The 24,787-nt window shown below is 40.8% G+C and overlaps 1 protein-coding gene across 2 annotated transcripts; it reads left to right on the top strand.

Moving 5' to 3' along the window:
• The first annotated feature begins 1,893 nt into the window (after positions 1 to 1,893).
• Positions 1,894 to 19,948, top strand: zbtb10 (zinc finger and BTB domain containing 10). Of its 2 annotated transcripts, XM_071499950.1 has the most exons (5): positions 1,912 to 2,823; positions 9,821 to 10,856; positions 15,861 to 15,926; positions 18,353 to 18,528; positions 19,279 to 19,948. In XM_071499950.1, the coding sequence occupies exons 1-5, from the start codon at positions 2,149 to 2,151 to the stop codon at positions 19,558 to 19,560; spliced, it is 2,235 nt and encodes a 744-aa protein (XP_071356051.1). In that variant the 5' UTR covers positions 1,912 to 2,148; the 3' UTR covers positions 19,561 to 19,948. The 2 variants fall into 2 exon arrangements, with proteins under 2 accessions (XP_071356052.1, XP_071356051.1); XM_071499951.1 differs by lacking the exon at positions 15,861 to 15,926 and having other exon boundaries at positions 1,894 to 2,823.
• The last annotated feature ends 4,839 nt before the right edge of the window (positions 19,949 to 24,787 follow it).

Genomic DNA, 24,787 nt, shown 5'->3' with positions numbered 1-24,787 from the left:
TCATACCTCAGTTATACATAGTTTTATCTAATGAGCTTCACTTCACACTGCACCAAAGTTCTACACATGTAGAAACAGCACAATAATGTAAGTTAAGAGAATAGTTCCAGAAAGTGTTTGCTGAGAGGAAAACTGGTGTGTGACCTGCTGTAATCATGTACAGAAAATAGAGTAACAGTGGGAAGAATGCTGAATGCAGCTTTTACATGCCTACAAAATGTATCAGTTGATTTGTTGATCTAATATTGCTGGATATATTTTTGTTCATTTCACATCTCCCAACTTCTGTGCTTCCCAAAATCTGTTTCTATTCTATTCTATTTTTGTTTTGCCAGTTACCAATAACATATCTCTGGACAGAAGTAAAACTCGTCGACATGTAGTCAGTCCAGTATATTTACTGAATGTTTTGAGAATTTCTGTCATAATCATTGGAACTTGAAGACGGTAAGTTTTGGAGTTCACAGTGAACTGGACTGTTGGGTTTTCTTCCTGCACTTATAGTGAAATCAACACCAGAGGTTAAAACAAATCTAGCAGGAATAAAGTAAATGATTTATTACCTATCTGAAGGCATAATAGTGGCAGACACTGATACCTGAAAAGCACATTCATTTATTTAATTCCTGAGAGAATAATTTGACAGACACCATCAAATTCATTGCAGGGAAATTAAATTTGTCAGGTTCATTCCATTTGTAATGTCAAGTTGATAGCCAATACTTATATGAACTGGAGAAATAAATAGATACACTTATCATACATGCTATACCTTATAGCCCCCTTGGGAATTTAACTGTTACTTGGGATATACAACCTCCAATCTATTTTGTAATCAAAACCTGGGTTAAATCTCACTCTTGTTCACATGCTGGGTACAAAGCCCTTAATAGGACAATATTGAAACTATACACCCAACTATGTCAAGCATTACAAACACATACACACACACAGAGAAAGAAAGAAAGAGAGAGAGAGTGAGAGAGAGAGAGAGAGAGAGAGATGAAACATGAAAGAGTGCCACCTGCTGGATTTAACCTTGGTGACAGTGAACACAAACAGACTGGAGACACATGTTGACATGTTAGAATACTTTACTCTAGGCTATAACATCTCATTGATCTCCTGAGGATGCCAATTTCACATCTAGGTGATTAAAGTCCTTGTTGAACTTGTGTTTTCATTATCTAAAAGCCTAACTGTTTATATTAATTTATTCATAACACATATTCTAGGACAAGGAAAGCAAATATACCTGATATCATGGTGGCATACACTACAGTTACCTAATATACTTTGGACAATAAACATATTTTATTACTGTAATGAGTGTTAATTATTATAATTATTATAATTATTATTAACTATTATTATTAATGTAATGGAGTATTAATAGGCAATTGTTGATTTTGATTAAATATCACAATTAATTCAAACACACACACACACACACATATATATATATATATATATATATATATATATATATATACATATATATATAGTTACTTTACAGATAATTCGATTTATATTATTATTAATATAATATATATATTATTCATATTTATATTATTATTATTTTCTATAGTACTTTGTTGATTTAAAAAAAAATCAACAAAGTACCATGGACACACATCAAGTTCTTAAAGAATTCATGTGGAAACATTATAGGGATATTATGGTAACCCCTTTTAGCAGGGGGGCTTAAGTGGGGCACAAAAGTTAGCATTTATGGTCTGAGAAGACAAGCAAAGCCAACAGATCAAAAGCATGCGGAAAATGGGTGCAGCCTTCAGACACAAAAGACCCCTTGCTGATCAACAGCACCCCCATCTTCCTTTAAAAGCCGTCCCCTCCCTCTCCAACCCCCCCTTTCTCTGATCGAGGTGCATTGTGGGGAAGAAAGTCGTTGCCATTCGACCTCTGCGGGGCCTGCGCGGACGCAGCGAGAACCCTGAAATTCATTATGCGTTTAAAACCTTTATTTATTTCCGCATAACCTACATACTCTCACCGGGAGGGCCAAAGCGGAGAAAAGACACGACGACGGTCCATCTCTTTCGGAAAATACAGCGTTTGCAAATTCATTATTTTTGTCGGAGGGGGATACTGTTGAGAAAGTGAAGATTCTAATATATATTAAGAAAAATGTCCGGTGAGAGAAACCGCAGGTCGTTGGCTTTCCGAGGAGGTGGATTAGCTGGGTTAACGGGTTCCAGCGGTATCGGTGGGGGGAACTGTAACAGCTGGGAGGCCCCGGCCTGTCAAGACCGACATTTTAACGGGAACAGGCCGGATCAAGAGGAGGACAGGGATCTGGGGGCGAAAGGACCGTCGCAGAGGAGAGTGGAGGGCGCTGGGTCTGTCAGCGATAGCACGGAACCCGAGGCGGAGGAAGAAGAGGACCCGGAAGGGGGCAGCTTGGCAGCCGGGGACGGCGACGATCGTGTCGGCTCGGTGGAAGGGGAGGAAGGGTCCAGGGAGGGGAGTAGCTGGACAGCGGGGAACGGTCCCAACAACGCCGACAGCCAGGAGTCGGGAAGCGGTGCGACTGGAGGCGAGACGGGATCCAGGAAATCAGGGGTAGAGATGAGACCGCAGACGTTGCTTCAGAAACACTCACTATTCCATGCTTCGTGGTTGCAAGAATTTCCATGGCTCAAATTTTGCCAGGAGACGGGACTCATGTCCTGTTCTTGGTGTCACAACATTGCCACTAAAAACAGCGACGAGCTTGTCAAAGGCAGTCGCAACTACAAACGGGCCTTGCTGCTAAGACATCACCTGTCTTCTGAGCACGGGAGGAATGACCCCACCAAACAGGTAACGTTAGCTCACGTCCATGACGCTTTCGCTTCGTTACCTGCGTCGCATTGAATACCTGCCACACATTTGTCACAACATATGTCACTGTCTGTTTTGTTTATTACTTATAACGGCAGTCTGTACGACTTGTTAAACACAAATAAGGCGATAATAGGCTATTACCTAAGCTTCACAATCCCTTCTCCTGGCTAATTAGCTAGCATCAGCCTGCTAACCTGAGCTAACAACTAGCCTAGCTAACTAGCTGCTTGTAGCTCTGCTCTCCAGCCGGAGGTAGATGGCCACTGACGGTATTGGAAAGCCCCTGGCGAGGCTAATGTCGACTAAGTGAGTTACTGAATGGCAAAAACACACTCAGCCGCTTCTCACTGTGAGTGACACGAATCTCTGATTTAGTTTATGTCTAAAATGTGAGCGTCTATCTAGTGTCAAGTTAGACACACAAACCTGCTTTAGTGTGACACCTGCTAGCTACTGTCAAACCGGAGGCTGTTTCTCACACTGAGCGATGAATTGCATGTCACAAGTATTAATCGTTGTCAGCCGCCTAAAAAGTCATTAACACGTAATGGACATTAGTAGTGTTACAGAGGTCTTTATTTTAGATGCACACTGTACAGCAAACCCCTTTGTTGCATCAGCAGCGGTCTTGATTGCTAGCTTGCTAGAGGTCACACAATGGCAAGGGCTCGACCCTAGCAGCCTTTGGGGAACCGCACCCCTACCCAACCCCCCGCCTTTGGCCTCTCATGCAATTCTGCCGGCTCTCGGTCCTGTGACCTCTGGCGCATTTCTTCCTCCACCACCTCCTCCTCCCTTTGGGGAGCTAAATTAGAGGCATTGTGCTAGAATGACCCCCCAAAATCCATAGATGGTGTCACTTGCAGGGCTGGACAAGAGGAGGAGAGTAAATCATGTTGCCAGGAGCCTGACAGCTTGCCTGGCCCATTTGCAATCTTTTGAATGGGCTTGAATGAGGGAAATTGATGTCAGTAAATAGAATGACATGGCATCACCTGACCCTTTCATCCACATATTTCTGGATTAATGGTCTCTAGTGTTATACCTTTGGAGAATATTTTATGATTACAGCTCCATCCTGTATACAAAAGACTGGAACCATATTACTCCTCTTTATTTATTTGGCATATAAAGTCTTCCTGGTTTTCCTAAGCTTGCTGTTAAGTTATTGACAATGTCACATTGTATATTATATTGAATGCTTTTAATTGGAAACAACCAAGCCTGCTTTATAATTAGCGATCGCTGTCTTTATTGATGTGCATGAGGTCTTTTTATTGGTTCATTATTTTTATTGCAGTGTCGGCAGCATCTCTACGACACTCTTTCAGTGATCCCATAAAAGTAAGGACTGCATATTTGCTTGAACAATCAGGCAAGGACGTTTACACCCACTGATACTACATTAGGAAAAAAATTGACTGTTACTTACTGTTCCTTGTACATTGCCACATCTAGCCTCATATCCTGACAATGGTCTGAGCTGTCAGGGGAATTAAGTATGGGGTGCCATTTGACTCTAATTTGTGAGCGAAGAGGATTGCACTACTACATTTAGTTCCTTCCTTTGTACACGCAATCACTAATCAGAATGACTTAAAGTGATCCGCTAACTTGTACACATCTCTAATTGGTAAGGAGAGCAGTAGGAGTGGATTAGGGGCTTGGTGTGGTTTTTCCCTAGCAACAAGGACCCCAGACACTGTACTGAGAGGTTATCCGGGCCATTTTAAAATAAAGGATAGAGCTAGGGAGATAAAGTACCATTGCTGCATTACTGGAAACAATTTAGTTCTGATATGTATTGAATTATTTTTTGCTGTTTTTGATATTCTGCTAAGGAGAATTATGGTGTTACGAGGCAAGGTCTTGTTCTATTCACCCATTCCTGACGTTAGTCAGGCCTCCGCTGCATTCGTTAAAGCTAACTCGATTAGCCCTAGCACACCAGGGCAGCTGTGGTGAATGTGGGTCTCCTTGGAGAAGGGGGCCGTTGTCCTTAATTCTCTAGATGCCATCTTGTGCTCAGATTGTTCCTTATGCTCACTGGTAAAAGGTTAAGATGAGGCAGAAGTAAACCATTGGTTCTCTGTGATCAGATATGAGATCAGATATCTGGGACTTGTATAAGTCCATTTCATTCTCTAGCAACAGTTTTTTTTCTAAACTGGTAAAAGGTTGTGATGACACAAAAGTAGTCCACTACTACACCTTCTTTCATACAGTAGATGTGTGCATGACGTGGGGCTCCCAAACTTGTTACACCCATGTTCGTTGTCACATCATCACCATATACAGACTACCCTATAACTGTAGTTCCTTATACATTGTAACACACAGAGGTACATTGCATAATTATTGCATAAAGTTAGTTTCAGTTTCAGCTGTCCATGGCCAGCCTCTTCATACACTCGCTCCTCACTCCCCACTCCTGTCTTCTCTCGTCTCTCTCTCTTTTTGTGCTTTGTTTAAACATCAATAACAAATTAAATTCCTGTCTTTAATAGAGGCACCTTCTCACCAAAGCTCAGAAATGTCTGACCTATGAAGTTAGGTCGGATAATATGTGTGGACCCATTCGGTTTGACAGCCAAACAAATTTTTTACTTGCATCACCGTGTCACTGTGTCTAAATAGGGTGCACGACAAGAGAACACGAGACCTTATTGACCCCTGAGGGGGCGATGTCAGATATGGGGGGCCTATACCGTTCATTTTCACTCTTTCATTTTAGTTGAGACAAACACCACACTCATTGTAAAGAGTGAGTCTCCCCACGTAGGGAAGGGGATCCACCCATCGCTGTCTGGTGTCTGCCAGATAGATGGGATGTTTATTGGGGGCCACAGGTCAGGGGAATGGGTTGGGGTGGAGCCAGAGGGAGAATTCTTCTTGTTGAATCCATCAGTGACTCTACCCTCCCCTCATTTTTTCCCTTCTCTCTGCCTCTTCTGTTGAGGCATTGTTAGGAGGCCGGGAGACACTTGGTGCAGCCCTCCCACACCTTGGGCCAAATGCACACTGCGGTATTGTTCTAGCATCTGGGGACAGACGGGTTGGGTGAAGAGAGGGGGATTGAGGGAGGGATACTGTAGATATAGGGAGTTAGGAATGGACCAGTGGAGATGGCCTCAGGGCTGGGCTGGCCATGGGACCGGTTTGAGGTGGGTGGGTGTAGACAAGAGAGGGGATGGAGGCAAACGTGTGTGTAAAAGGTAAACAAAAACTGGCTCCAGTGGGTCATTATGTTGCATGGGGACAGTACTGTATCACATGATCTCTTAGAGGTGTGTCTGAGTGTTTGGCATGGTTCTGCTGGCCTTGGGGCTTTGTGGTTTGTTTGGGTTTGTGGTTTATTTTTGTTGAAGGGCTCTATTCTCCAAGTTGCAGCATATCTTGACTGTGTACTCTGTGTGCTTCAGTAAGCTTGAATTTATGACCATCTTGGTTTGTTTAATCCACCTGTAAATCAATTCTTATTGGACATTCACAATAGATTTTGAAGCATCCATGTTTGACCAAGATCAAAGGATTCTTCTTCTCCAGCACCCTCTTGGACGCTTTCTCACTCTCTCACTGCCTTTCATTCTTCCACCCCTACTATCTCTAGCTCAAATAAAAAACCTAGCCACGTCATGACTGGGGTAGGTTGATATTGTCCCCACATTCTCTGTTGGCTCAGGCTGGTTTTGCCTCCAGCATCTGCTGTGCAGGGTTGGTCTGATGGTTTCTTTAGCTCCCAGTTCACACGTGGCACATCTGGAGAAAGGATGCTGCTGCTGATGAGACCAGTATGGAGCAACTTATCCAGTACCAGGCTGTCCTAGTCTGATTCCAATAAGTGTGTGCACACACATGCATACACAGAACTCCTATCAGAACTGCCAGGCAAAGTCTTACCTCTCTGGCCCATTGCCTTGCCATGTATAATACATAAAAGCTGTGGAGAGTCATGGGTTTTTGGGGGTGGGGGTAGGTTGGTTAGCTGAGATGATAAAAAGGGGTGTACAAAAATCCAGGTATGAGTAGTCTGAGAATGCTATTTATGGCATTTCTCATGCATTCACACTTTTTCTGTTTACCCCTCACTGTCTTCTGACTGTAAATGTATGTATGTTAAAGGAATTTTGTTGTAGGAGGCTCAGTATTATTCAGCATCCATTAGCACTGCAAGCTTGTTAAGTTTAAATTTATCAAAAGAGGAGAGTAGTAGACAAAAACAACATGTTAAAAACTGCGCGTGACCACCGGCAATCTAACTTGAAAGCATATCTAACTCATCTTGTTGTGATAGCACTCCTGCCCTTCACCACGCCAATATATTCCATCAAAGTACTCAACAAGATGACCATGCCCCTCCAGAGGCTTTGATGTGTATATCATGGAATAATTTTTTCTCCCTCTCCTCATCCTCTTCGCCTCACCCTCATGCACCATGGCTCCTTTCTATGCTTGCAAGTGGGAGCTGCTGTGTAATAAGAGAGTGAGTGCTGAGCCCTTTCTCAAAGGCCCACAGTGAGTGGACAATGAGCCTCAGGCAGAACATGGGCTATTGTGGAGGCTAAAATGGGGTGACCCATCTCCCTCTCTCTACTGCGCTCACTTTTCGTCCCCCTCTGCTCCACATTTTCTCCTCCGCCCTTTTTCTCGAGGCTCAAGGTCTCTCTTTCTCTCTCAATCTCTTACTCATGCTCTTACTTGTTTTCTTTGTGTCTTTGAGGCTTTTCTTTTTTATGCTCCAACCATTTCTCATCTTCTCACTTATTTCTGTCAGCTCTGTTTCTACTTTTTTTTCCTCTGTCAGAACGTCTCACTTTAGCTCTTGTCTCTTATTATTCTCTGTCCTTCTATCCTCTTTTTATTTCTTCTCGCCTGAAAAGCACACCCACTTTTGCCCTCTCCATCTCTCCCTCATTCTGCCTTTCATTTCATCCCATCTCTCCCCCTCCAGCTGTGGCAGAGGATGATAAGCCCCCCTATACTATACTGTGTGCCCAGGCTGCCCTGGACAAGAGCTGCAGTGTGGAGGGAGTAGGGGTGGGGGCTGGGTGGGGACCTCAGAGAAATGGATTTAATCTGAATTACTCGAGCTGAAACCCCAGCTGTGTGTATGTGTAGGCAGCTTGGCTTCTGTGTGTTAGTGTGTGTGTACATGCATGTGTGCGTGGAGGAGATGGTGGTGAGTGGGGGCAAAAATGCAGGGCTCGAGCAATGTGAATTATTCTGGATTAGGACATCTGCTGTGCAATTCTAAAATGAGCTAGAGATGTATGCCGCTGCATGTGTGTGCTCTGTGGAAACACTATAATATAGACTTCTACACATTCTGGGTGGACATGCATGCATGTTTTTTATTGAGCTGTGTATTTTGTCTCAGAAAATGTATACATAACTATTTGGGTTAAATGCGATGCCATGAATTATATCATACGTATGCACATTTGTGTATACTCCTCTCTCTTCTGCTCCGTACCAGGCTGGCCCTTTGCCCTGTTACGGGGGAGCAGGGGAGGGGGAGTGGGGCTGTTACAGGGTAGTTCTATGCTTGTGCCAGTTCCCCTAACAGCCTACAGTCAGGTTGTGTCCTGCTTTGGACACTTGTTAGTCCTCCTACAGGCCTAATCATGACCCGTTTTACATCTAGTTTCGAAGTTAAAGAGAGGTTGACTTTTACTGTATGGAAGCTAAATGTGTGAGAAATCTTGAATTTTGCAAAACTACTTTGGAGGGAATTATATCACAAAATTGGGGAATTCATTGATTAATTATGAAAAGATAACCAGCTGTCTTTGTCTAGGTGACTTCTAAGACCAAGATGTTCTCCAGAATTACTACAAATTAGGTGTCTAATTTTGCTCATGGCAAAATGATAAAGTAAACTCCTCACTGTTGACTTTGGAATAAATAAAAGCTTCAAAAATGTTTTCCAACACATAGAAAAAGCCACTAAGGGGAATCTTGATGGACAGTGGTTTTAGATGTATGCCTCCATCTCATAGATGTAATGTCTCTGGTTTGAATCGTAAACTCACCATTGATGATTCCCCTTGCATTTGTGTGTGTGTTTGTGTGTATGTGTGTTTTATGTTTTGTTTGTATTGCCTTAGATATCTGAACAAATGCAGGTGTTAATTGGTGTCATGTTGAGGTTTCTGTAGTACAGCATAAATAGAATTTAGTAGCATAAAGTGTTTCATCTGTCTTAAACTTTAAGTATAAGGTTTTCCTGGCAGTCCACGTGAGCAAAGGCCTCTTTCAAGGCTCACTGTTCTGTAATGTTTTTCAGCAGTCATGCAAGTAATAGTTGATCAAAGAAGTAGTGATGCTAATTTCTCCACCAGTTGGAGCACAGGCACAGGATACGTTGTCTTTTAAGAAACAGGTGTCACTGTTATTTTAAACATTTGATTGAATGAAAATGTTTACATAATTTCACTTTAGCTTTGCCCTCTCAGCGTACAGTATAGACATGTTCTCTACGGTCAAAATGCATACTCGAGAATGTAGGAAATCACAAAGTAATAAATATTTAAAAAAAAAAAAAAAAAAAAAAAATATATATATATATATATATATATATATATATATATATATATATATATATATATATATATATATATATATATATATATATATATATATATATATATATATATATATATATAATATATTGTTATTGTGTTAGTTGTGGGATGAAGAAAACAAATTGATTAAAGGGCTGTGTAAAACTACCCATCAGAAAAGTATTACACCTTTCATTGCCTCTTTCCCACCTTCCCCATAAGAGAAGCCTGTCAAACCTGTTTCACCCCTAGGGCAGGTGCGCTGGTATCACACTGGGAACCCCGTGTGTATTGTAAAGATAGAGTTACAGGAAGGGAAAACATTTCTGCGCATAAGTGAAATCAAATGACCTGTTTGAGCATCCAAACCTTGTGCAATAATTTTTGTTTCTTCCTCTTTTACTTAAAAGGAGACAGTGAGGCCCTCAGACAACGCCAGCCCCTCCACTAACTGCTCAGAGGAAGATTACCGCAACAAGCCCAATGAGAACTCCTACTGTTACCAGCTTCTCCAGGAGCTGGACAAGCAACGCAAAAGTGGCATCCTCTGTGACGTCAACATAGTCGTCTCGGGCCAGGTGTTCCGCGCACACAAGAACATCCTGGTGGCGGGCAGCCGCTACTTCAAAACCCTCTACTGTCTGACCAAGAGTGAGGCCCAGGATCAGGCCACGGTCACACACCTGGATGTTGCTGCTGTGCAGGGCTTCTCAGTTATCCTCGACTTTCTCTACTCCGGGAATCTGCTGCTTACAAGCCAAAATGCCATTGAGGTGATGTCTGTTGCTAGTTACCTCCAGATGACAGAAGTTGTACAGTCATGTAGGGCTTTTATAAAGGATGCACTTAATATCAGCATCAAGCAAGAGGCTCCAGATTCAGTGGTAGTGGACTACAACAAGAGGCAGATGGTGGCCAAAGAAGGACAGAGAAGGCTAGACCGGAAGCCAAGCAACTTCTGGGCCACAAGCATCCTGTCAAAGCTGTCGATCAAGGCTAGCAACAACCAAGGAAAAGAAGCAATGGAAGAAGAAGATGACGAAAGCGGCAGGGTGAAGGAGGAGACCAGCGATATAGAGGTGACAGTGGTCGGGAATGAGGGCTGTGCCCTAGTGACCCCCGGAGCCTCTGGTAGCTGGACCCACAACAACGAGAACTCCTCCGATTCAGCTGAGACCAATGAAACAAGGGCAGTAAGTAGCCAGATGCAGTTCTTCGCCTGGAACGAGCCTGCCACAGGTGGCGCTGCAGCAGCACCCGCCGCAATAAAACGAGAGGCCCCAGATTCTGCAGCTGGAAGCGGGCGGAGGAAAAAGCAGACCACCACACGGCGTTTTGTCTACAACTTTCCACCAGAGCCTGAAGAGGGATTTGATGAGGGGATGTTTATCCAGCCCTCAGCCTCCTACCCCAGAGAGGACTTCTCCTCCCTCTCTGAAAATGCAGGTAAGATACACATTTTCACCTTAAAGACACCTCATACACACCTCACTCCAGTCCTTTCCCCCATGATATATGTATAGCCTCACTGTTAACTCATGAATTTCTTATTCTTATTACTTACACTGCATACTCTCTGAAAGTGAAATGTGGAGGCTCCTTTTATGGTAGGGAGGTGCATACAGTATTACTGTGACATGATCAAGACTTCATGTGACTGTAAATTTTACATGTATGATGTGTCATACATATTTTTCTACTCTGTTAAAACACAATAGTCTGTGTCTGTATTGCATTTTATACACTGTAGAACATTCACCCTTGCATGTTGAAGCAGCCTATTATGCACAGAGAAGAGTAGTATCAGTAAAGACGACATAGTACCATATTATGATAAGCAATCCTGACCAACCTTGCTGCTAAAGGAATCAAATAAATGTTGAGAGAGAAGTGCAGTGATATAAATAATCAGCTAACCCTTTTTGTGCCCCCTTTGGCTGAAAACTAGGAATTTACCAATATCAGTCCATCTGAGGGCCCTTAGTTTCCCATGCTCACCCCTTTTTGTAACCGTCTGCATCTTGGAAACTACTTAACTACTTGGAAACTACTTGATCTGAAACTACTGGAAGTTAGAGACACAATAACTAGTCAGGGAGCATCAGTAGCTCTGTCTGCCTTATGCCCACCAACCCCTCCATTACCATCAATTTAACTTCTGAATCATGAAACTACTGACACATTCAAGAACTAAATGGTGCTCACACACAGTCTGCACCCATACATCAAATAAAGGTATTCTAGATGCACATAATGTAATGCATATGTTTGATATCTTAGGAAATATATACTAGTATTTCAAATAAAATTATTCAGTTTTAACGAATATTGCCATGTGAGTGCTTGCGGTCTTTCAGCCTATACAATTTTGCATAATTTTAATCTAGTACTGAAAGGTCTCTGTTGTAACTTGGCAGCAGCATGGCTTCATTTATATAAATGATCTGTCACCATTTTATGACACATCTAATCATGTCACAGCCACGATCACTTGATGCATTTCAGTGCAAAGAAGAAAAGCTGCAGCCACCTGCAGTGGGAAACAGTGGCATGACCACTGGCTTTCACAATACAATTATTGATCACAGCACAAAAAGTATAGATTTCAAGCTTTCAATTAACGTCCTGCTGTTAAACCTAACAGCAGGGATATTTGCTTATCAAGCTTTTAACCTGCCTCGCATAGCCAAACAGTGACTCACTCCAAGCCATGAGCTCCACTAATCACTCCAGAGCAGGGGGGCTTTTGAAAGCTACGCCCACCTTGAGTGCTCAGCACAGAGATGTGTTGCCACATTGCTGCTGAGACTTGCTCTACAGAAAAGATGAGACATTTTTTAACAATGAGACATTTACTTCTCACTTTAAAGGTCCCATGATTTATCAAGTGAGAGTTCAATGTCTTATTGATTATAAAGCAGGTCTAGGTGCTATTAATACTATGAAAGTATCACAGCGCTCAGTCCACGGACAAACTCGCAAGACTCGTACTCAGAAACTGTGCCTTAAAACAAGCAGTCAGGACTTGCGTAACTTTGTGATGTCACAGCTATACAGTCGTTGCCCTCAGCCATTCCTCAAACCTGACCCACCTGAATCCAGCCCTTCAGGATTTGGTTTCCCTCAGTGCTTACCTGAAGTGTGCTATATTTTTTTTGATCAGCCAATCAGAAGAGAGGCTCTGGGCCTCCACTCCGATTGGCTCACCAACCTGTAGGTGCTAGAGCTCCAGAGAGGCCTGAGAGAGTAGCTGTAAAACTACATTGAGATTGTTTTTGGTACTTAAAACCTCAAATATATCTTCTTGTGGATATCAGTGTAAGTGTAAAATATGACCTTTAATGATTGATTCAGATTGGCATGACATGTTTTATAGTATAAAATTATTAAACACTAAAATATACTAAAAGAGAGACTTAAAAGAATTTCTTCACAAAATGAAAAGTATAATTTGTCCTGTCCTACATTAACTTTAAACCGACACTTAGATGCTATGGTTGGCGAAAAGACTGAATCCTTTCAACCTTTTTGAGTGGCTTTCACTCATTCTTACTTGATAAAACTTTTGCTCTCCTTTCCGTCCTCTCTGTCCTTTTATACCTTCCTCTTTCTATCTCTTAATCTATCCCTCTCTCCATCCATCCTAACCACATACAGTGTACTGCTCTTAGTAATCTCTTCTCTCAGCTCCAGCCTTCTCCTTCTGTTGGCCCCATTAAGCATGGCACTCCATGTAACCATAATGATATGACATATTAAGTGGAGTGGTATGGATTGGGGGTGGTGTGTGTAGAAAAAGAGAGAGAACTACATTTTGTGTGTGTGTGTGTGTGTGTGTGTGTGTGTGTGAGACAGAAGCCCTCCCTAATGCAGGATAATGAGGAAAGCAGGGGAAACATTTCTTCCCCCAGGCCTCCCTAAATGCGCTTGAATGCTCTTAGTGCCTCCAGCTTCTCCTAGGGCTCTTTTTAATGTGTGCATGAAGTGATTCTGGGTGTTTTAATAGCCTGGAGAGACGCTCACTTAAAGAGTTTCTCTCCATGTGTGCGAACTCTCCAACCTTCTCTTCATGTGTCTTCGTTGTTTAGCTCCATGTCTCTACCACCTTTCCAAATAAAGATATGGTTGAGAGTTTGAATATGTTGTAGTAAAAGGTTTCAAAGCAGCTGTTTACCCCTAAATTATAGTTTTGTGTCCAATAGTCCATTGACCCTAAACAATACAAGTCATTCATACAGTATATAACCACAGTTTAAATATAGATTTGTGAATATTAAGTCTCTGAAAGGGCTTAAAGGTATAAAGATTTGTCCATGGTAGACAGGCTCACCTAAAATAACTTTCTCCCAGTCTTGACAATGAAACACTGCAAGTGTTGTTGCAACTGATGGACACACTGTTTTTTAACATGTGGGAGAGGTGGTGTCCAGAGAATTTGAGGCCGAAACATGCAACAAATTATCCTGATGCTCTTTGATGTTGGGGTGAGAGGATGGCCTTTTACCTATTTCTTAAGCTAGAAGAAATAAACAAGTGGCTTATTTATAAAATAAACGTAGAAGTTCCATCTCTGTGGACAGATCATCAGCAGTGTCATACTGTATACAGCGTTTTTCAGTTCCTGTTGTAAGAGGAGTGTTTTCTCACTTCCCTTTAAGAGAATTGTTCATTATAGTGTTTTCCTGAAAATGAAGGTGAAGTTCAGAAGTGTTGTGGTGGGGGTTTTTGGCCCCCACCATATATATATATATATATATATATATATATATATCTCTAAAGCGACAAAGGCAAGCTACTGTCAAAAACACTCTTGTCTTACACTTGTAGCTGCATATTTTTCTACCTAATGTCATTCCCTGTCTCTGTCATTTACTATTGGTTAGTTGCTGTGTGTGTGTGTGTGTGTGTGTGTGTGTGTGTGTGTGTATAGTCAGAGCACGTAAAAACTATATTAATGCCACTTACATGAAAAAGTGGTCTAATATAATTTATGTACAGAAAGTAATTTGTGGTAGGTTTCAGTATGTGTTGATGTTTCCTCCAGTCTACTGTTGAGGCTTGATCAGTCTTGTATTGCATTCGATGCTCATTTGTTTTGACTCACTCTGAATGTGAGTCCCGTGATGTCTAAAATTTTAGTTATGCTTTACAAAGCAAAAATTAGAATGCGTATGTCTGCTGTGGGTGATTAGATTATCCTATAAAGTTGTTAATATATAAAGTCAGAGAAGACTAGGAAGGGTTTACCATTTTGCTTGTAGCCGCTACTAGGCACCAAAAACTCTAAAAGCTCTAAAATGGACAACCCAAATTTATAGAACATGCAATCATTAAATATGTGGCATTTTGCTGAAAAATGTCTTAAACAATTTGTTATTGTCAAATAGTTGCAGATAAATTTTGTTGCTTGAATATTCTATTAATCAATTACGTTTCTCACCACTAAAAAAAAAAAAATATGTAACACATGCTGCTTTTTGCTTTTTTCTTTTCACAACTGGAGGTTATCTAAATTTAAAATGGAAAAACAAGTGGTAATGATTTATTAAAAAAAGAAAAATTAGTGACAAATAAAACTACAGAGGTGGCTGGTGTTGGAGGTAGACATTTTACAGAGTCACAGGAAGGCTAGTGTTGTGGAAAATTAGAATAGTTGAAAGTGAAGGGTGGTTTCAACTCCCTAAGTCATTTGCCATTGCTGTCTGCTCTTACCACACTGAGACCACAACCAACACTCACTTGTGGCCCATAAATTCTTGAGTCCTCTCCAAACAACACTGTTGGATTGTTTAAAGGGTGGGTGCTGCACACAGAGCAGGTGAAATGCATTTGCATACACACCAGTCTCTGTTAAAGCGTGCACACAAACACACACCCATGCACAGTAACCCCCTTCCCCACCCCCAGTCTGTGTGAGGTGCAAAGCTGCCAGGGGCAGTCCCCTCTCTCCCTAATCCAGTCTAATGCACTGGGGCTGTCCTCACTATTCCAAATATTGACCCAGGGAGAATAGACACACACTCACACTCACAGGGGCGTGTCTTTAATGGACCCTAAGCGCTGATGCTGGAAGAACCAGACATACATGCACGCAAACACAGGTGCTCACATACAAAAGCCGAGCGTAAGCTGAGCCGGTGCGAGGGCTCGACTCTGTCATTCTCTAATTAACCCCTCCCTCCCTGCTGGAGCCCTAGATACACCATTGAGTTGTTTCTCTGGCCTGAGGACCACACTGCTTTACATACAGTAGGGACCTGTGTGTGTGTGTGTGTGTGTGTGTGTTTGCCTTTGCCTATGTTGTTAACTGAAACTTCCATTGTTTCATTTGGGGGTTGGGGGCGTTAGTTGTGTACACAAGGCGTTGTGAGGTGTGCAACCCCCAGACTCTCAACCACCTCTCATCTCTCTTTCTCCCTCTCATTTCTCTTGCCCCTCCCCCTTTCCCAGAGCTGGCCAATCAGATCCAGTATAGCATCATCCAAGACTTACAGCAAGGGGAGTCCTGGGAGAATGGTAAGACGCCGCACTCTGTAGACTACCACTAAAAAACCAGCACAGGCTAATTCAGTGATTGAAAATTAAAATGTATCTTTTCAAATGAGTGTGGGCAGTCCATTCAGTATGCCTCTTTTAATAAGAGAGCAAACACCCCATTTCTAATGAAGGACTCATGTTTAGCCAGCGTTTAAATGTGTACATGATCTGCATGAGTCTTTTACACAGAGTAACTACCTGTCTAATCCCATGACAGTCTATTTATAAAAGATATGGGATTGGATGGGTCAAGTCAGATTTAGTCATGCCAGCCAAATTCACAAATTTGTCTCAAATGGATTGTGGGAAGGCCAGTGTGTCATCAGTAGGCAGCCATTGTCCACAGTACATGAGACTGTGAGTCTTTAAGCATGTTTTGAGTATGTTCACAGCTTTGAAAGTGAAGTGAATTTTTTTTTTTTTTTTTAAATGCCTTATTTTTGGATGTGTTGTTGATAGACACTGTTTTCCCATGATGCATGACTTTAACTTTTAAATTGAAAGACATATGAAACCAACATAATTTAATTAGACACAAACTGAAATAGTATGTGAAGTTGCAGGACAGACATGTTTATTAGACAAGTTTATTATCCCACTTCATCAGCTGCATTCTGATCTGTCCAGAGCCTGCTGGATTTCACTTCCTGTGGACAAACTACAACTCATAACATTGTAAATTTAATGATAATGTGATTATCCAAAATTAATTAGTTCCTGAAAGGACCATTCACAGGATAAAGTGGGTACAGAAAATGCATGGATAGATGGAGAGTGCTACACCTGATGTATATTTTAGCCAGCTGTTACTGTGTTGCCTCTCCAGTCCAAACCAAAGTCTGATGTACCAGTCGACATATTTCTGTTTGTACCTGTTCAAGGCTATATTTATCTGCTCTGCATGTCTCTATAGGTGACAGTGAAAACTTGAGTTTCATCCTAAACCTCAAACACCTAAATTAACAGCTTGTAACACTTCCACAAGGTGCTCCCCTGCTGTGTATAACAAATATACACACACACTAACATGCACACAGTGAATACACAGGTGACCTGCTTCTCATCAACCCTCCTCCTCCCCCTAGCAACCTACCCTGACAACGCCTCTGTTGTGTGCTCCCTGGCTCAAACAAAAGGCCCGGCCCTGTTACCCCACTCTCTCAACAGTGAAGACTAGCACTCTGTTTGGAGCCTTTTCAAAATCAATAGATTGCTTATTTATTTTTAAGCCGAGCTGCCCTCTGTTACTTGTTAGCCTTTCCCAAGAGGGATAATGAAGAAAGTGCTTGTGTGAGGACATCCTGATTTCTTTCTCTAACCCTGAAATAAAAACACGTTAATACCGGCGCCTTTAGTTCTACGGAGGGGTTGATCAAGTCATTGCACTGTGTACAGCGCTAAAAATAAAATAAGGTTTTAGCCATTTGAAATGGTAAAATATTTTCAGTTCATTATGAGACTGTGGTGGGACTAATTAGAGTGTGGCAGAGGATGTCAGTACAGCAGGCGGTCCTTCAGTGTGGCCCAGGACACATTTTCATTCACACTGTTTAAAGAATGTGGCCCAGACCTCTGAATGTGGTCTGAGTGATCAGATCTGAAATGTGTCCTCAATATGGCTGGGGTGCATTAACACCTGCATTTAGAGCTGTCCACTTGTGATTGGATCACCTGAGACGGATATTAATGCCAGGTCTGTAATATGAGGTCCTTAAATTATTAGTTGTAACTTTTAAATGGCAATAGAAGGTATTTCAGTTGTGATCTCAACCATCGCATTGCAAATGATGATCTTACACCAAACACTGTGCATTACTATGTTCATGTCGTACAACAACAAATCCATGTCGCTGCTTTGAATTCACTGCTAATATGACTCTGTATCCTTTCTAACATTGCCATGGTGAGCTCCAACATCATTTGAATTGAGATGTAGACAAGCACTGGTTACTTAGCAACAGTGACAGAGCAGGATTGTGAAGACTACATGGCTGCCACTGTAATCAGTTGCATTTCTGCAGTTTAACAAACTTCTGTAGCTTCGACTAAATGAGCTTTCTGTGATGCATCAAAGTTAGTGGACTGTATTCTCTCTAATGGTGACCGCATCCTAACTCAGTGATTTGATAAACAGGATATTGGTTCCTGATGCACCCCTCTCTCATTAGAGGATCTATAGATGTAAATATAGCTTTTATGATAATTGCCTGGTGCCATCTCAAGTTCATTCGTAAGTCCAGTCAAATTAAAACTTCACCCAAAGAACAAACCATATTTGTGTTTTTATTAAAGATATAAAGCAAAAGAAAAAATCTAATTTTACATTTGAACACGATGCTATTAAATCCATCTCTTGCTGACCTTTTGCTGCACCTCCATATTTGTGTTATTCTCTCTCTGTCCAGGCGAGTCCTCGCACCTAGCCCTCAATAAGCTCAAGTGCCCCCACTGTAACTACATCGCCAAGCACCGGCGCACGCTCAAGAGGCACCTGATCATCCACTCGGGCGTGCGCTCCTTCAGCTGCGACATCTGCGGCAAGCTGTTCACCCGCCGCGAGCACGTAAAGAGACATTCCCTGGTGAGTTCGCACATGTACACTCACAGTATCATCTCTTCCTCTCTTGTAACACCATGTAATGTGCCTCCACCAAGCACTACAGTGTTTTGGCCACCCTCACATCATTACACTTCACCTCCACGGTGTTTGTCTGGCAGATTTTGCTCAAGGGAGTGAAAGTAACACGATATTTTTCAAAGTAGAAGTTTCTGGCAGTGTGTTATCTCATTCTAATGCAGGGAGTATCTTAGGGTCTCTCGCAAAGTGGTACAAAACGACAGGATTTGTGAGACAGTCCCACATTACTTGTGATTAAAAATAAGAAGGCTTAGTAAATCATTGTACTGGCTGCACATTTTGGAAGAACAAACTAAATACTAATGTAATCTGAATTGTTTTATTGCGCTATAGTGAACTCCCGACTGTGAGATTGATCTTAATGGAACGCAAGGCTTTTCTTTTATACCCAAGTTCCCTTTGTAGAAAAAGAAAAAAAGCGCAATTGCTCTTCATTAATGTTTAAAATAATAGTTTTGGGAAATAAACTTATTTTCTTTCTTGCTAAGAATTAGGTGAGACGATTGATACCACAGTAAATATGTACAATGAATATGAAGCTACCGCTAGCAGCTGGTTATCTTAGCTTCCCAAAACCAGTCCTGTAAATGTCATATTGACAAATGACCAGTGAATCCAAACTTCAAATGATAACTAACCTGATTAACCCCATCTCCTCGACCCTCTCCTTCTCTCTCCCCATTCCTCCTACAGGTGCACAAGAAGGACAAAAAGTACAAGTGCATGGTGTGCAAGAAGATCTTCATGCTTGCAGCCAGCGTTGGTATCCGCCATGGCTCGCGGCGCTACGGCGTGTGTGCGGACTGCGCTGACTCGCACCAGGCAACTCAGGAGGGCCTGGAGGGTATGGAGTTTCCTCGCGACGAAGACTTCGAAGGCGAGGAAGGGGAGGACCTGGAGGGGGAGGAGCCTACCGACAACGACCAATCAAATTGGGGTGAGGGCAACGCTGGTGCTGCCCCGGAAAAGGACTAAGAATTTTGACAAGCTTGAGAAACAAAATAAAAGTTGATGTTTAATATATATGTATACAAAAACTAGCTGGTAAACAATCAACTCCAAAGTGCTATCAAACCATGAGGTTACTTAATTGTGCAAGTATATGACAAAGAGATGGATTTAAAAAACAAAGCTTTGGTTGGGTGGGAACTTTAAAAGATGTACAGATTTTATTATTGTTAAAATGTGTCCAACTCTGGGCCCCGAGCCCACAAGAGAAAGATTCTAATGACGAATAATATGATAAATCAGGTTTTTGGTGATGTATTTTTATTTCCTGTTTTTCGGGGGGAGAGTTGGGCAGGGTGATGATGTAGTTATTGAGTTGGGGTAGGCCAATCATCAAAAAAAAAAAAAAAAGAAATGTTAATTATTTAATTTATGAAGAGAGGTTATTATGGTCTTATCAGATGCTATAATTTTTATTTCTGTTGTTTTTGTCTGCAGCAGGCGCAGTAATGGCTGTTGCTTTCTGCTCAATCTGAGAGAATATTGCTTGATGCTTGTAGAAGTACACAGAAGAAGCGCATAATTGCAGACAGGAAGACTTTTTAACTTGCTCTGTAGATCTTGTTTAGATGCGCTAAATATTATAATATTCTTTTCTCTTTTTTTTTTTTTCCTTTCCCTGCACAAATCTTGGAACCAAAAAATCTGTTTTGTGACTCTAATGTATCACAGCCATATTTATGATTAATTTAAGAGGGTTGTGATATTATGCCAAACAGACCGCACACCAAGATTAAGCAGGAAACAAAAACTACTGAATACGCTTAGAAAAAGAAAAAAGACAACGTGAGGTTTTTTGTTAAGGGGGAAAAAAGATAAATTTTAAAAAAGCGAAAGTACAAGGGGAAATGTTATTGCTAGCTTTATACAAATCACGGCGTCACAGTAACACTTTATTACTATTAAAGAAAAGCATCTGACTTTCACTTAAAGCTTGAATTTTGCCAAATGACGAAACGTTTGGTGCTGTAATGCTTGTTGCAGAATACTGGACCTACAGGCTATATATGATGTTTATAATCATAAAGCTTAAACTGACTCAGTTATACATATGTAATCAGCTTAAACTATAGAACACTGTTGTGCTACGGCGACTATCAGGTATGCTTTGCCATTGTTTTTAAGCTTTTTATTTTATTTAATGCACACACAAACACACACATACCATTTTGTAGAACTACCGGCAGTACTTGTAATTGACGTTTTGAGGACCTAAGTGGACATCAATACCTTTATACGTTTGTTTATATTTGGTACTGAGTTATATAGTAAATACAGTATATATATTTTGAATCACTTGAACGTTGGTTGTGAGGGAGAAGTGTGCAGAAAATCATGATGTGTGATGTTTTAACTCTGAAAGAACTCCATTTTTCATGTGTAAAAGGTATACAAAATGTCATCTGTTTAATTTGATGTAAGTTTGTTTTTATTTTTTAGGTCTGCCAGGTAGAAAAACACTTTGTTCCACAAAAAGTGAAGCTCTATGGCGCCTCATAGACATGCACTTACTTTTGCGTTCATGAAAATAATTTTCTTTTTGTTTGTTTTTCTTGCTTCCCCAAAAGCGGGTCTGAATGGAACTATATAAAAACTGTTGTGTCTTTCTTCCAATGCGCAACTTTTTTATTAGACGTTTTGTTTTGTTATTTAATATTATATATTGACTCCAAAATGCAATCAAGACTGTTAATTTCTATTTGTCCAACCAAAATTGTTGTTTTTAATTATTGTTGAAATATAATGTATGAGAAAAGCCAGGTGAAAACTTGCTTAGTGTAGAAAAACCTTGCTCGTGTCTGTAATTGTTGAGATTTTTAAATGTTTTTATGCTACAGAATCATTCACTTTACCCTAGATACATATTTTGTTTAATTTTCCTTTCCACGGATGTTTCCTTTCTCTTTTGTTTTTTCATTAAGCACATATTTTCTAAAGAAACACGGATTGTTTGCGGGTTAAAACCTTGGAACAGCAGTATCTGTTCATATGCAGTGGAGTATACAGTATGTACTGAAGTGCTAATGATACAGACTATGTGTAACTTCCCTTTACTCTCAGTGGAAGAAGATATATTTTAAGTCATAGAGATATTCATCCTCTTGGTGTCACTTTTACCTTCAAATCACTGTGGGAGGGGGTTGTATTAAGGATATATATATATATATATATATATATATATATATATATATATGTGGAGATTATATGAGATAAATATATATATATATGAAGAATATATTATTTAACTAGTGGATTTACTTAATGGAACACATTGAAAGTCAGCTACAGACCTCCTGACGTGGTGGTTTATTTCCGTGAACTTTAACCTTCCGCTTTCTCGCTCTCTCTGTTCACGTTGTGTGCTTGTTCATCACACCATCCTGTTGTCTTGTTTGTTCTTTTGATACTATTTACCATCCTACTGATTTTACTGTAATGAATGAAACTCAAAAACTATGATGTATCATTTTAGACTTTATGCTGTATTTGTTATATGGACAAAAGAAAAAAAAAACACAAAAAACAAAGCAAAAACACTACAGATGTAAAGCAGAGGTTTTTTTTCCCCAGCTGTATTTTTTTACGCTGTTGCAGAAGGTTGTATTTTTCAATTTCTCTCGAACTTTAACAGTGATGCAAAACTCGGGCCGCGCCTCAGTGCCCTCCGAACACAAAGCAAATTCAGGTTACTCTTTTTACGTTTTTATCAAAGGTTTTCAAAGATGGAACTACATTCTCCTCTTTTCTCTCTGAATTGTACTACTGTTCCTGTCTATACTACATTTTAAGAATAAAACTTTGATATTGCTTTAACATTTTTGTCCATTCATTTTCCTGTAGTGAGACCTTTGCTTCCCTGATGTTGGCTGAACAAACCTATTTATGTTTGGAAAAATGAACCAAGACCCCAAAGAGATGCACCTCAGACAGTGAACCAATTTTTGATCAGGTTAACCTTTATTTATACATATATCACTGTACGCAGGTTTGATGACACCCAGTATCAAAAGTAAAAGTACTCATTCTCCTGTGACTGATAAAATATTTCATGACATTTTTAGGAACTGAGATGGAAACAGACTGAGCTATGTCATGTACAGTTAGATTGTTTAGCCCTGTGGTTCTCAACCTAAGTGTCAACCCTCCTCAGACGGGTCAAAAGATAAATCTCAGGGGTGGTGAGAGGATTAACGGTGATGATTAAACGTTGCTTTTTTTCTGACATCAGAATAATTTCATATCTTTGGGCCTTTAACAGTTATTTTAGAAAGCAAATGTGTCCTTTTGGAGCTGCAAACAATTTCAGCATCTGAAAGGTAATACAGAGGCTTTCACTGGACACCATTTTTTATAAGGTGTCACCAGCTACAAGGTTTGGGAGCTCTTCAGCATTACATTATTGTATTGTCCACGCTCATTATTACAAGCTATTGTAATAGCTATTGTACTTTACTTTTTTTTTTTTAATGAAAAATCTTAACGTGAAAAGTAAATAGTAATTATAGCTGACAAATAAAGGAAGTGGAGTAAAACATACAATATTTCCTTCTGAAAAGTAGCGAAGTGGAATGAAGCAGGAAATTGCAATACTTATTATTATTGTTAGTCTCTTAAAAATGTACTATAGTATAGTATAGTACTTTAGTAAATGTACTTTGTTACTTGTATATAGGGACGGATTAGAAGACAGATTTTAAAAAAGAGTAGCTTTCTGTTGAAAAGTGAATTCTCAAGCCAAAACTGAGAGGATCCTGATGGCGTGTTCAGGGTTATTTTTTCAAACTAAAAGAAAGAAAGTTCCTTCCCACAGCAGACATTACATATCATGAGTAGTACTCATCACGATGAGTTAACTTAAGTTCATCTGTAAAATCTGCGGAGTGCCTGGTTGTCTGTAAACAACAGTGACACAGACACAGCTCACGCTGAAGACACCTGTGGTTAGTGGGATAACAACAGGGTGACGTACAGCAGGCAAGGGTACTTATTCCTGGTGATGAGGTGATATTTTCAGAGCTTTACTGAAAAGCTGCACAGCTTCAGGTCAGGTCAGCAAGTTATAGCATGGTTTGTGCTCTGTCAGAAAAAAAAAACGCAAAAAAACACACGAGTGGCAAATGATCTTGTTCTCTTCAGTGAAACAACAAGCACAGATTTTCTCTCCAGATAGTCCAGCCTAGGAATGTGCTCTCTGCTGACCTCTGATAGATAAATGCATGCTTTAATAAGTTGTTAGTCATGAACTGGTCCTCCCTCTGAAAGTGCTGCCACCTGCTGTTAGGACGCAGATTAAAACATCATTTGGCTTTTTGTCTCAGCTGTCACCAGGTGGCAGTACTTCCATTTCTTTACATTTCCCAACTGCACAGTCACATAGTCAACTCAGATCCTGCACTGTCCCACTTACATAGTGAGACTGCTGTTGGGGGAATCGATTTATGCATTGATGGAATATGGGTTGACTAACACTGGGGCTGCAGGTTTTCACCACCAGAACGCTTTGAAACTCATTTTCCCCGTGGCAGTGCAGTGATTCCTTTTCAATCTTTTTGATGTTTGAATTCTTAAATGCAAGCCGTTAATTGTCCCTTGCTTAAAATTTGGGTTAAGATTTAACGAGTAGCATAAGCCTGGGGATGGATCGGCATATGTGGCAGCCAAATGTAACATAAATACTGCCTAAGAGCTGGGATTAAAGGTTTGCCCTCTACACAACTAAACCTTTGTGCTTCTCAGGTTGTCATGTAAACCCAGTTATAGCATAAAATCTATGTTAACAGATTAGATATTCTCATTCCCAAGTATGCATGATAAGCAGAGTTAAAACACTAACATTTCAACACGCGGGTTTGTCCAACGGGACCATACACTGATTTACACAGTCAGATAAATGTATCTGATGGTACAGTTTTCTGTGACAATTCGTTAAATGTTATCTGAACAACTGGATGCAGCAAATTCTATCAATTTGACTCTTGGACTGAAAACAGAGTGAAACAAATGCAAAGAATGCATTAAAAGCACAATCTACTGATGTGTGTTTGTCACACTGATTTTCTGTGGAACATGCTGTACTGTAAGTGTAAACTGTGTACTGCCCTCAGTTCATGATAGTGTGTTTATTTCCTCATGGGCATAAGCGCCACTGGGCGTTTGAGTGTATCTGTACACACACACACACACACACACACAG

This window comes from Trachinotus anak, unplaced genomic scaffold (assembly GCF_046630095.1).
Source record: "Trachinotus anak isolate AG129_WGS33_773 ecotype Australia unplaced genomic scaffold, CSIRO_AGI_Tana_v1 ptg000016l, whole genome shotgun sequence".
Lineage (NCBI taxonomy): Eukaryota > Metazoa > Chordata > Actinopteri > Carangiformes > Carangidae > Trachinotus > Trachinotus anak.
The sequence above is the reverse complement of the archived record's forward strand: the minus strand, read 5'-3'. Positions and strand labels throughout refer to the sequence as shown.